Source organism: Perca fluviatilis, chromosome 21 (assembly GCF_010015445.1).
Source record: "Perca fluviatilis chromosome 21, GENO_Pfluv_1.0, whole genome shotgun sequence".
Classification (NCBI taxonomy): Eukaryota; Metazoa; Chordata; class Actinopteri; order Perciformes; family Percidae; genus Perca; species Perca fluviatilis.
The window spans coordinates 2,345,778-2,360,777 of NC_053132.1; the positions used below are offsets into that span (position 1 = coordinate 2,345,778).

The 15,000-nt window shown below is 42.9% G+C and overlaps 1 protein-coding gene across 1 annotated transcript in view; it reads left to right on the top strand.

The window, feature by feature from the left end:
- Positions 1-15,000, top strand: part of LOC120551576 (leucine-rich repeat and calponin homology domain-containing protein 1-like) — a gene marked incomplete at its 5' end in the record, with an annotated part of 18,014 nt that overhangs the window by 1,432 nt on the left and 1,582 nt on the right. Inside the window, 2 exon segments of the mRNA XM_039789064.1 lie at positions 11,459-11,595; positions 14,410-14,593. Of these exon segments, the coding sequence (XP_039644998.1) occupies positions 11,459-11,595; positions 14,410-14,593 (321 nt within the window).

Consider the following 15,000-nt stretch of genomic DNA (forward strand, 5'->3'; position numbering starts at 1 on the left):
AGAGTCTGTTTTGTGACTTATGATGGTTGTCTCTGGTCTCAGTGTGTGATAGAAGGGTCTGTCGAGCATCCCATGTAATATTAAAACATGATAAGGCTTTTTCAGGGGAATATTTGTAAAGATATACAAAGAATGAGTTTCAGGGTTCATACGTTTTGAAAAAACCTGGAAAAGTTATGGAATTTGAAAAATGCAAATTCCAGGCCTGGAAAGGTTTTGGAAACATAAAAAGACCCGGAAAGTTTTGGAAAAGTCGTCATGGAATTTGTTTTAACACAGCGTAATAATATGTGATTAATAAATGTATTTTCACGTCATATAGACCTTAGTGGTCCTCTAATACTGTATCTGAAGTCTCTTTTATATAGACCTTAGTGGTCCTCTAATACTGTATCTGAAGTCTCTTTTATATAGACCTTAGTGGTCCCCTAATACTGTATCTGAAGTCTCTTTTATATAGACCTTAGTGGTCCCCTAATACTGTATCTGAAGTCTCTTTTATATAGACCTTAGTGGTCCTCTAATACTGTATCTGAAGTCTCTTTTATATAGACCTTAGTGGTCCCCTAATACTGTATCTGAAGTCTCTTTTATATAGGCCTTAGTGGTCCCCTAATACTGTATCTGAAGTCTCTTTTATATAGACCTTAGTGGTCCCCTAATACTGTATCTGAAGTCTCTTTTATATAGACCTTAGTGGTCCCCTAATACTGTATCTGAAGTCTCTTTTATATAGGCCTTAGTGGTCCCCTAATACTGTATCTGAAGTCTCTTTTATATAGACCTTAGTGGTCCTCTAATACTGTATCTGAAGTCTCTTTATATAGACCGTAGTGGTCCCCTAATACTGTATCTGAAGTCTCTTTATATAGACCTTAGTGGTCCTCTAATACTGTATCTGAAGTCTCTTTATATAGACCTTAGTGGTCCCTTAATACTGTATCTGAAGTCTCTTTATATAGACCTTAGTGGTCCTCTAATACTGTATCTGAAGTCTCTTTTATATAGACCTTAGTGGTCCCCTAATACTGTATCTGGAGTCTCTTTATATAGACCTTAGTGGTCCCCTAATACTGTATCTGAAGTCTCTTTTATATAGACCTTAGTGGTCCCCTAATACTATATCTGAAGTCTCTTTATTATAGACCTTAGTGGTCCCCTAATACTGTATCTGAAGTCTCTTTTATATAGACCTTAGTGGTCCCTTAATACTGTATACAGTCTTTTGAGACCTGTCCCTCATTACCTGAAGTCTTTATAGACCTGGTGGTCCCTTAATACTCATCTGTCTTTAAGACCTTAGTGTCCCCAATACTATCTTGTCTTTATAGACCTTTATGGGTCCCTAATAGGACCTAATCCCTTTATAACCTTGTGGTCCCTACTCATCTGTCCTGAGACCTGAAGTGGTCCCCAATATCTGGTCTTTTGGACCCGTGTCCCTAATACCATCTGTCTTTGCGGTCCCTAATCGTACTGGTGAGAAGACCAATTTATGTGAACGTCTTGAGCGAAAAGACACCCAACCCAACACGAGATGTGTCATTAACAAACCGTTAACCACCAGACACTGACCCATGGAAGACCTACGGGATGGGCTTCCGAGGGAAAGACCAGACGCAGGACCTGAGGAAAAACGCAAAGGTACAGCAGGACACCAGCAACAGAAAAAATTTATTACGGAGTATGGGAGCGAAGGAGAGCGGTGGGAGGTCCCACCGCATGTTACCCCCTCCCTCCGTCCGTCCTCCTGTCCCCCTCCCTTCCCCTTGTCCCCACCCGTCTCCCTCGTCCCCCCCACCCGCCCGCCCTCCTCCCCCCCACCCCTCTGAAGACCCCTCTGTCCTCCTGTCCCCCTCCCCCTCCCCCCGGTCCTCCCCCATCCCTCCCCCCCCACCCCCCCCCCCCCCCCCCCCCCCCCCCCCCCCCCCCCCCCCCCCCCCCCCCCCCCCCCCCCCCCCCCCCCCCCCCCCCCCCCCCCCCCCCCCCCCCCCCCCCCCCCCCCCCCCCCCCCCCCCCCCCCCCCCCCCCCCCCCCCCCCCCCCCCCCCCCCCCCCCCCCCCCCCCCCCCCCCCCCCCCCCCCCCCCCCCCCCCCCCCCCCCCCCCCCCCCCCCCCCCCCCCCCCCCCCCCCCCCCCCCCCCCCGCCCCCCCCCCCCCCCCCCCCCCCCCCCCCCCCCCCCCCCCCCCCCCCCCTCCCCCATCCCCCCTGCCCCCCCCCCCTCCATCCCCCATCACCCTCCGTCCCCCGTCCCCCCCTCCCCTCCCCCTCCCGTCCCCCCCCCCCCCTGTCCTCCTCCCCCCCCCTCCCCCCACCCTCCCCCCGATCCCCCTCCTCCCCCCCCCTTCCCCCCCATCCCCCGTCCCCCTGTCCCCCCTCCCCCATCCCTTACCCCCTCCCTCCCCCCCCTCCGTCCCCCCCCGACCCCGTCCCCCCCCCCGTCCCCCTCCCCCTGTCCCCATTCCCCCCGCTCCCCCCGTCCCCATCCTGTCCGTCCGTCCCTGTCCCCGTCCTTCCACCCTCCCTCCCCTTCCCCCCCCTCCCCCCCTCCCTCCATCCCCTTGTCCCTGTCCCTCTTTGATCAGGATCTCCAAAGTGCAGCCACCTTTACTTTTAACCTCAAACCCTTTGGTTCCAAGAGCTTTCATGTCACCTGGCTACCCTCCACGGGTGGTAGTTGGAATCTTCCCATAATAACAAGTGGAGCAATTTAAAGAATCTAAATTAAAATATTACACACCTTTGTATACAAACTCCATTATTGAAATCATTCATAGTTTGATGCCTTCAGACCTAAATACTGATAACAATAATAGTCGCGAAACGTGACTGAATGCATTTTATCCAACTTTGGTACTTCAAAAATTGCGCTACGTAATGGATCGCGATGTCTATTACATATGAAAGCCTTTGATGAAAAAGAAGCAATTAACCGGTCAATCATCTTTTCACCAAAAGTTTCTGATTTTCCACTGAAATTAGCTTTATTTGTACGTTCCTCGGGCCTTTGTAGTTAAAACTAAAGTAAACAGTTAAAACTATACACACGCGAAAGTTAAGCACTCTAGTTTTATCTCATTAAATTAACTGAAAAACATTATAATAGATCTTTTATATTTGTATTTGAACGGATATTTGATAGAACGCCTGATAAGTGACAAACAGTGACGCTTTAAGCTAGGGTCTGAAAACATAAGTTTATTTAAAGCTGTTGATGGTTTTCACCAGGTTTAAAATTTTAATTTACATATAAGACGGATATTGTTTAACTATTTCCATTTACCGGTTTACTTTAATTTTACTTTTATCGTGACTTTCATTTATTTATTTCTATCGTGATTTACTTTATCGACTTACTTTATATATTTACTTAATGACGCATTTTATTTATTTCATTGCTTTTTTTTTTGAAAGGATTGTTTATTTTATTGTGATGACATTGGTTGATGAGAGGAGGAGGAGGAGGATGAGGATTTATTTATCAGATTTATTTATGACTTTGCATTTTATCAGATTTCCGATGATGATTTTATTGTAATTTTATTTCTATTGTACTTATGACGAGGACGTTTATTGCACTTTACTTTATGACAGACGATGATGACGATGATGACAGACTTAGAGACAGAGATGATGAGATGCATAGATTTACGGGAGAGACGCATTACCAGATTTGATGATGATGATGACAGATTTGATGATGATAGACGATGAGATAATTTATTTTATTTATTTACTTTATATTGGGGGAGATGATGATGATGATAATATTTATTTTATTAGACGATGATGATGATGATAGATTTATAGATTTTGACAGATGATGACAGATGATGATGCATGAGATGACGGAGATGACAGATTTTATTTTGATAGAGACAGGATAGATTTTGTTACTAGACAGATTTTATTTATTTATTATTTATGGATGGTGATGATGATGATGATGAGGATGGAGGATAGATGATGAGGATGATTTATTGGGGATTATTTGATGATGATGATGATGATGATAGATGATGAAGAGATGATTTGATGATGACAGAGATGGATGATGAGATGATTTATTTTGATAGATTTATTTACGACAGACTTTATTTGAGATTTATTTGATGATGATGATTTATTGATTTATTTTGGACGCAGATGAGATGATGACAGATTTATTTACTTTATTTACTTTATTTTTAATTAGCATCGGCATCAATATGGATCATTATCAAGATTATAAGGGATGTATAATGTTGTTTCGAGTAATCAAGATCGAGATCTGTTGAACCAGTCCGTACTTTATAGGAGGAAACTTATACAAAGAGTTCACACAAAACAAGAAACATATTTATAATAATTTGTACTATTGTGAGACTAAACATCTTATTTTACCACTCATCTACCACGACCTTACTTCATTGATATTTACCTTCACGGACTCTACTTACTATTTCCACCACCTGCCTGCTGAGCGAGCCCCTTTCCATCCACCGTTTACCAAGCCTTACGCATACTTCACCAATTAATTTCACTTTACATGCATATACTTTACTTGCCTGTGGACCAGCCCCACTTCACTTCACGATTTACTTCAATGCACTTCACTCCCCACGCACTTCAATTTCACTACCAGCCACTTCACCCTACCTACCACCACCTCCACTTTACCTTCTCTTCCCCCACGCATCCCACTTCACAGCACTCCACGCTCCAACCTGCACCATCTCCCTGCTCCTACCGCTTTTCTCACTTCACGCACTTCCCACCCACCCACCTTCACTTCATGCACCTCCACTCACCTATCCACTTCACTCCATCTCCTCTTCACTCCACCCCTACTCACTTCACGCACTTACTCCACTCACTTCACTCCCTTCAGCACCCACGCACACTTCACTTCACTCACCCACTCCACCACCCACCACACCACCTCACTCACTCACCCACTTCACCACTCACACACTTACCTTCACCACTTACCTACTTACCAGCACTTCACCACACGCACCCCATTCACCACTACCTCACTCCCACTTCACCTACTTCAGCACCCCACCCCAACACACTTCACCTACCCCACCACTTCCCACTCACTCACTTCCCCACGCACTTCACCACGCATCCTAACTGCCTTCCCCACTCACTTACCCATCACCACTTCACCTACTCCACTTACCTACTCCACGCATCTCACTTCACGCACTTTACCCTACTTTACCTACTTCCCACTTCACTTACTTAATGCACTTACTTCACGCACTTACTTACTTTACTTACTTCACGCACGCACTTTACTTACGCACTCTACTTTCACCTACTCTTCACTTACCACTTACTCTACTTACTACTTTACTTACCTACATTTTACCAAAGAGCACGCCCAGACACGTGGAGGAGTGCATCAATATGGGACCGGTGATTGGCGGATACGCCATAATGTTGTTTCTCTGAGGGACCGGCTAGTAGATCCGTTTAGAAGTGGGACTAGTTCCTAGAACTAGGTCCTGAAGTACTTGGTCAGAAAGAGGCTCTAGTCTCACAGACTTGGATACAAAGACCCTAGACCTAGTTTTACACCATTAAATTCTAACTGGAAAACATTAATAGATCTTTATATTTGTATTTGAACAGATATTTTGATATAACGTCCAATCGATATGACAAAACAGTGACGCACAATGTCCGAAAAACATACCATTTGCAAAGTTCTTTGGTCGATCGGGTCTACTCCACTCACCTAACTCCACTTCATTCCACTTACACTACCCTTCACGACCTTACCACCACTCCACCCCACACTTCACTTCACCCACTCACTTCACCTTTACTTCCCACGCACCCACCAACGCACCTCACTACCCCACTTCACTTCACTCCCACGCAACGCACCTTCACTCCACACGACTCCACACCACTTACCCACTCCCACGCACTTACCACTCACTTCCACGCACTAACTTCCACTTCACTTACTTTACCTCCACGCACACCTCACTTCCACGCACTTACCACATAACGCATCACTTTACGCACCTCACATCTCACGCACTCTACCGCTTCACTTTACGCACCTTACTCCACGCACTCCTCATTTACCTCTACTCTCTACTTACTTACTCTACTTACTCTTACCCCACTTACTCACTTCACTTACTCTACTTAACGCACTTACTTACCATCTACTTCTACACTTATTCTACTACCACTACTTCACTTACTTACGCATTCTACTTACTTACTTCATCTACTTAACCTACTTACTTCTACTTTCATTTCTACTTCTACTTACTTACTTTACCAAAGAGCATCGCCCAGACACGTGGAGGAGTGCATCAATATGCGGACTTTCGGCTGATTGTGCGTTGGATTATGCGATCGCATAATGTTGTTTCTCTGGAGGGACCGGCTAGTAGATCCTGTTTAGAAGTGGACTAGTTCCTAGAACTACGGTCCTGGAAGTACTTGGTCAGAAAGAGGCTCTAGTCTCACAGACTTGGATACAAAGACCCTAGACTCTAGTTTTACACCATTAAATTAACTGAAAACATTAATAGATCTTTTATATTTGTATTTGAACAGATATTTTGATATAACGCTAATGGCTATGACAAACAGTGACGCTTAGCCAAGGTCCGAAAAACATGTTTATTTAGAGAAAGAAAGCTTTGGTTGATGGGTCTCACCATGTCACCTTTAATTTTACATATGTATACACATTTTATATTGTTTGTGTTAACTATTCTTTACTACTTCACGCATTTACTCACGCACTTCTTCACGATTACCCACCACCTACCACTTCACCTTGCTTGCTTGTTTGCCACTTCACTTCCACCTACTTCACCACCACTCTACTCATGCATTTACCCAACGCACTTACTTACTTGCTGCTTGCTTCTGCTTCACTTACCCCACGCACTTACCTTTACCATTAATTCACTCACTTTACTTCACGCCACTACGCACTACTTGCCACTTTCACCACTTCACTTACTTCACGCACTTACTCACTTCACTTACTTACTTCACGCACTCTTTACCACGACTTCACGTATTAACTTACTCCATCTTGCACTTCACTCTTACCTACTTACGCTTCGCTTGCTTGCTTACTCTCACTTACTTCACGCACTTACTACGTACCTACTCTTCACGCACTTACTCTTTACTTACTTACTCACTTACTTACTTCACTTACTTACGCATTCTACTAACGCACTTACTTACTTACTTACTTCACGCACGCACTTACTTACCGCACTTACTTACTTACTTACTTACTTCACTTACTTTCAACTTCTACTATTCTACTTTACCAAAGAGCACTTCCGACACGGAGGAGTGCATCAATATGGACCTTTCGGCTGATTAGGCGTTGGATTATGCGATCGTGATAATGTTGTTTTCTGAGGGACCGGCTAGTAGATCCTGTTTAGAAGTGGACTAGTTCCTAGAACTACGGTCCTGGAAGTACTTGGTCAGAAAGAGGCTCTAGTCTCACAGACTTGGATACAAAGACCCTAGACTCTAGTTTTACACCATTAAATTAACTGAAAACATTAATAGATCTTTTATATTTGTATTTGAACAGATATTTTGATATAACGTTGGCCGATAAGTGACAAACAGTGACGCTAGCTAAGGGTCTGAAAACATGTTTATTTAGGAAAGCTTTTGGTTGATGGGTTTCACCAGTGTCACTTTAATTTTACATATGTATATACATTTTACATTGTTTGTGTTAACCATTCCCTTTACCTTACCACGATTTACCACGCACTTTACTACGCATCTTCTACTTCAATGCATTTACTTAACACGACTTACTTCACTTACTCCACTCTGCTTGCTTGCTTCACTCACTTACTTCTACTTACTTCACGCACTTACTTAACGATTTACCCTCAACGACACTACCTTACTTGCGCTGCTGCTTCATACTTCACGCATTCCACTCACGCATCTTCACTTCACGCACCCTACTTCACTTACCTTCTACTTCACTTAATGCACTCTACTCACGTACCCACTTGCTTACCTTACCGTGCACTTACTCACTTCACCATTCTTACTCCCACTTCACTTTCACACTCACTTACTCAGCATCCCACTTCACCACCACTTCACTCCACTTACTACTTACTCCTACTTTACACTCACTTCACCACGTAACTACCTCACTCTACTCCAGCACTCACTTCACCACCCCCACTTCACACTTCACTACTCTACCACCACTCTTCACTCTCTTCACTCCCACATCCCACTCACTTCAATGCACTCACTTCCTCACCACTCACTCACCACCTCACTACCCACTCACGCACTCTACTCTCACTTCACGCACTTCACTCACTTCACCTCACCTACTACCCCACTTCACCACTTCACTCACCTCATCCCCAGCACCCACTCTCACGCACCCACCTCAGCACTCACCCCCACCCACCCCACCCCACTTCACTCTCACCCCACCTCACACACCTCACTCACTTCAACGCACTTACCCACTACTTCACTTCACCTTCACCATCTACCCTCACTTCAACACCACCACCCCACGCATTCCTTACCTCACTACCTCACTCCACACTTCACTTCACTTCACCCCACCACCTCACTTCACCACTCACTCCCACACGTCGCACTTCACCTCCTCTTCACTCACCACCACTTCACTACTCCACGCATCTCACTTCACGTACACCACTTCAACGCACTTCACCTGCTTCACTCTCACGCACTTCACTTCACTTCACCGACACCTCACCTTCACCTCACTCACTCACCTTACTCCCACTTCACTTCACTTCAACGCACTTCACCACTACACGCACTTACCACTTCACTCACCACTCACTTCACCTACTCTACCCTACCCACGCACTTCACTTCAACGCACTTACCTCACCACTTACTTCACTCACTACTACTCACTTCACGCACTCACTTCACGCATCTTCATTACTCTTACCCACGCACTTCACTTACTTACTCTACTCTTCACTCTACTTACTCTACTTACTTACTCTACTTCTACTTACTTACTTACTTACTTACTTTACCAAAGAGCATCGCTTCAGACACGCTGGAGGAGTGCATCAATATGGACTTCGGTTGATTGTGCTGATTGGCGACGATAATGTTGTTTCTCTGAGGGACCGGCTAGTAGATCCTGTTTAGAAGTGGACTAGTTCCTAGAACTAGGGTCCTGAAGTACTTGATCAGAAAGAGGTCTTATCTCACAGACTGGATACAAAGACCTAGACCTAGTTTTACAACATTAAATTAACTGAAACATTAATTTATATTTAATTAACATAGGCGTTTCCCCTTTACATTCAAACCACCCACCTCCCCCCCCCCACCACACCCCCCCCACTACCACCACCTCACTCGCTTCACTCCACGACCATCTCACTCACGCACTCACACCACCACTCACTCACCACTCCACCTCACCCAACTTCACCTACTCACCCACCACTTCACACACCCTACCCTTACCACACACCACTTCACCTACCACTCAACACTTCACTCACCACCACTGACCACTCCCTTCACTTCACCACTCCCACCACCACGCACTACTCCCCACGCATTCACTTCACGCACTTACCCGCTCACTCACGTACCCTACTTCACTTCACTTACCACTACACGCACCACCACGCACTTCACTCACTTCACGCACTCACTCACTTCACTCACCACTCTACCTACTCTTACCACTTACCCACTACTTCACGCACTACTCTAACGCACTCTACCACGCACTTACTTACTCTTACCTACTTACCTACTCTTCACTCTACTCTCACGCATTCCTTACTCACGCACTTCACTACCCACTTACCACTTACCTACTTCCTTTCACGCACTTTACTTCACGCATACTTTACTACTTACTACTTTTACGCACGCACTTCACGCACTTACTTACTTACTTACTTACTTACTTACTTACTTACTTACTTACTTACTTACTTTACCAAAGAGCATCGCCCAGACACGTGGAGGAGTGCATCAATATGCGGACTTCGGCTGATTGTGCGTTGGATTATGCGATCGCATAATGTTGTTTCTCTGGAGGGACCGGCTAGTAGATCCTGTTTAGAAGTGGACTAGTTCCTAGAACTACGGTCCTGGAAGTACTTGGTCAGAAAGAGGCTCTAGTCTCACAGACTTGGATACAAAGACCCAGTTCTCAAGGTGTTCTCTAGGCCTTCAGGTCTTGTTTTTATTTCCAGGTATTTTACTTGTAACGAGGAATGCAAAGTTCACACGAGGAGAAACGCTGAGACTGTGAGACTGTCTTCTGCTAACAATTACACACCTCTGGAAATAACAACAGCGCCATTGTTCTGTGTGATGGGAAACATGCTGGTGGTTTTGGTGCGTGCGTGCGTGCGTGCGTGCGTGCGTGCGTGCGTGCGTGCGTGCGTGCAGACATTTAGCTTGTATATGTGGAACACATCCAAGCTAAATGTCCTCATGATGAAAGCGTCCACTGCACTTTCGTTTCAAGAGCAGCTGGTATTATTGTTTGTTATTGTCTCGGTTCCTCCCACAGGTTGAACTTGGCTTCATAAGAACTCTCTAGCCACACCAGCCTGCAGTATGAATGTATTATAATAATAATAATAATAATAATAATAATAATAATATAATTATAATGTGTGTGTGTCTCTGTTTGCGTGGGTGTGTGTCTGTGTGTGTGCGCTTGTGTGTGTGTGTGTGTCTCTCTCTGCGTGTGTGTGTACGTGCACACGTGTCTGTGTGTGTGTGTCTGTGTTTGCGCGCACGTGTCTCTGTGTGTCTGTGTGTGGCTGGTTTGCCATGTGTGTGTGTCTCCGTGTGTTGCGCATGTTTGTGTGGTGGTTGTGTTGCTGTAGGTATGTCTGTGTGTGTGTGTAATGTGTGTCTCTGTGTGTTTGGGTTCTCTTGTGTGTGTGTGTTCGTGCATGTTTGTGTGTGTGTCTGTGTTTGCGCGTGTGTATGTCTGTGTGTGTACGTGTGTGTGCTTCTGTCTCTGTGTGTGTACGTGCGTCTGTGTGTGTGTGTGTGTGTATGTGTGTCTCTCTGTGTCTGTGCTTGTGTGTGTATGTGTGTGTTTCTGTCTCTCTGTGTGTGTGTGTGTGTGTGTACGTGTGTGTGTTTCTGTCTCTGTGTGTGCACGTGTGTGTGTGTGTTTCTGTCTCTGTGTGTGTGTGTATGTGTACGTGTGTGTGTTTCTGTCTGTGTGTGCACGTGTGTGTGTGTGTGTGTACGTCTGTGTGTGTGTGTACGTGTGTGTGTTTCTGTCTCTCTGTGGTAGCTGTGTGTGTGTGTGTGTGTGTGTGTGTCTCTGTGTATGTGTGTCTCTCTGTGTGTACGTGTGTGTGTTTCTGTCTCTGTGTGTACGCGTGTGCAGGCAGGTTCTGTGTGTGTTGTGTGTGTGTGTGTGTGTGTGTCCCTCCTGCAGACCTGGCTGCCCTTCCTCTGGTGAAGTTTGACTTCTCCTGTAACAAGGTGTCGACCATCCCGGTGAGCTACAGGAAGATGAAACAGCTCCAGTCCCTCCAGTTAGAAAACAACCCACTGCAGAGTCCACCTGCACAGGTACACACACACACACACACACACACACACACACACACACACACACACACACACACACACACACACACGCACACACACACACGCATAGTCTGTTACAGCAGCATGAAAGGCTGTGTCCGAAAATGCCATACTAACATGCTGTTTAGTAGCTAAAACAGTATTTTAGATCTTTTTTTAGGTGTTTTAAGCCCCCAACGTTGTCTTCCAGGCACTAGGATTAGGCAACGGTTAGGGTTAGGTGCCTTGAAGTCGACGTTGGGGGCTTAAATAATGTCAGCACCTTCTCTAAGAGGCATCGATGACGCACGGGCCGCTACAGGAAATCATTCCACGGGCAATCAAACGTTTTAATACTTCATGAATGCACCTTGCACAACAGGTTTTTCTACATCCTATCATCGTTACTAGGGAAACTGTTGTACTTTTTTGCTCCCCGTCTTGCACATTAAGTTCATCTATATCTATTGAAACAGTTAGTACATTTTATTTTATTTCCAAATTGTATATATTTTAAATATTGCTCGTGTAGTATTCAATTATTATTTCATGTATATTGTTTCCTATTATTTAATGTATACTCTGTATGTGTGCTGTGTGTCTGATATTTTGCTAATGCAACACTGTTATTTCCCATTTTTGGGGATTAATAAAAGTCTATCTATCTATCTGTCTATCTGTCTGTATATCTATCTATCTATCTATCTGTCTATCTGTCTGTATATCTATCTATCTATCTGTCTGTATATCTATCTATCTATCTATCTGTATATCTGTCTGTATATCTATCTATCTATCTATCTGTCTATCTGTCTGTATATCTATCTATCTATCTGTCTGTATATCTATCTGTCTATCTGTCCGTAAATATATCTATCTATGGTTATACATATCTATACTATCTATCTATCTATCTATCTGTCTGTATATCTATCTATCTATCTATCTATCTGTCTATCTGTCTGTATATCTATCTATCTATCTGTCTATCTGTCTGTATATCTATCTATCTATCGCTTATATCTATACTAATCTATATCTGTTTTCTATTGCTATCGCGTTATCTATCTATATCTGTATATCTCGTATATATCTATTATTATCTATGTCGTCTGTTATTTCTATGTCTATCGCTGTATATCTATTATCTATTATCTATCTATCTATCTATCTATCTATCTTCTGTCTGTATATCTATCTATCTATCTATTATCTATTATCTGTCTATTGTCTTTATCTATCTATCTATCTGTCTATCTGTCTGTATATCTATCTATCTGTCTATCTGTCTGTATATCTAATCTACTTTTATCTGTCTGTCTGTATATCTATCTATCTATCTGTCTATCTTCTGTTATCTATCTATTTATCTATCTATCTATCTACTGCTGTCTGTATATCCTTCTACTGTCTATCTGTCTTATATCTATCTATCTATCTTTGCTTAATCTAATCTATCTATCGTCTATTGTCGTATATTATCTATCTATTGTCTATCTGTCTGTATATCTATCTATCTATCTATCTATCTATCTTACTATCTATCTACTTGCTGTATATCTATCTATTATCTATCTGTCTATTCTGTATATTATCTATCTATCTATCTGTCTATCTGTCTGTATATCTATTATCTGTCTATCTTCTGTTATCTATCTATCTACTTCTACTCTGTATATCTATCATTACAGCTGTCTGTATATCTATTATCTATAATCTTCTGTATATCTATCTATCTATCTTCTGTATATCTATCTATCTATCCATCTTCTTCTGTATATCTATCTATCTATCTTTATCTATATCTATATATCTTAACACTTATATCTATATCTATCTATCTATCAATCTATAAATATTATTATCTATCTGTCTATCGTCTGTATATTATCTATCTATCGTCTATCTTCTGTATATATCTATCTATTCTATCTATCTATCTATCTGTCTGTATATCTATCTATCTGTCTATCTATCTGTCTATCTATCTATCTGTCTATCTGTCTATCTATCTATCTATCTATCTATCTATCTATCTATCTATCTATCTGTCTGTATATCTATCTATCTGTCTATCTATCTATGTATCTATCTATCTATCTATCTATCTATCTGTCTATCTGTTTGTATATCTATCTATCTATCTGTCTATCTATCTGTCTATCTATCTATCTGTCTATCTGTCTATCTATCTATCTATCTATCTATCTATCTATTCTATCTATCTGTATATCTATCTATCTATCTATCTATCTATCTATCTATATGTCTGTATATCTATCTATTTATCTGTCTGTATATCTATCTATCTATTTATCTATCTGTATATCTATCTATCTGTCTGTATATCTATCTATTTATCTATCTGTATATCTATCTATCTATCTATCTGTATATCTATCTATCTATCTATCTATCTATCTATCTATCTGTCTGTATATCTATCTATTTATCTGTCTGTATATCTATCTATCTATTTATCTATCTGTATATCTATCTATCTGTCTGTATATCTATCTATCTATCTGTCTGTATATCTATCTATCTGTCTGTATATCTATCTATTTATCTGTCTGTATATCTATCTATTTATCTGTCTGTATATCTATCTATCTATTTATCTATCTGTATATCTATCTATCTGTCTGTATATCTATCTATTTATCTATCTGTATATCTATCTATCTGTCTGTATATCTATCTATTTATCTGTCTGTATATCTATCTATCTGTCTGTATATCTATCTATCTATCTATCTATCTATCTATCTATCTATCTATCTATCTAATCCTCATTTTTTTCTTTTCTTTTCCCAGATCTGTATAAAAGGGAAAGTTCACATATTCAAGTATCTGAGCATCGAGGCGTGTCGCAGTGACAAGATGCCCGACTCTCTGTACCTGCCTGTCATGGAGCGGCTCAGCCTATCGCGGCCCACCACCGGCAGGTCAGTCTCTTCTGGGTCAGCATCGTGGGAAACCTCTCTCGCCTCCTTCATCTGTTTTTCACTATCAACTGTTAAAGTGCCCATATTGTGTAAAAAAAAAAAAAAAAATCACTTTTTCTGGGATTCCACACACATGCTGGTCTTACAGGGAGGTGTGTTCAGGTGCATTCTGGGCGTGCTGGTCTTACAGGGAGGTGTGTTCAGGTGCATTCTGGGCGTGCTGGTCTTACAGGGAGGTGTGTTCAGGTGCATTCTGGGCGTGCTGGTCTTACAGGGAGGTGTGTTCAGGTGCATTCTGGGCGTGCTGGTCTTACAGGGAGGTGTGTTCAGGTGCATTCTGGGAGTATTGCTATCTTGAGGCCATCAGCTGTGAGCTCGGCCATCAGCTGGTATTTCAGACTGGACGTGCTGTGATGATCGCTCAGTTCACAACCACCAAACACACAGATCACTTTGGTCT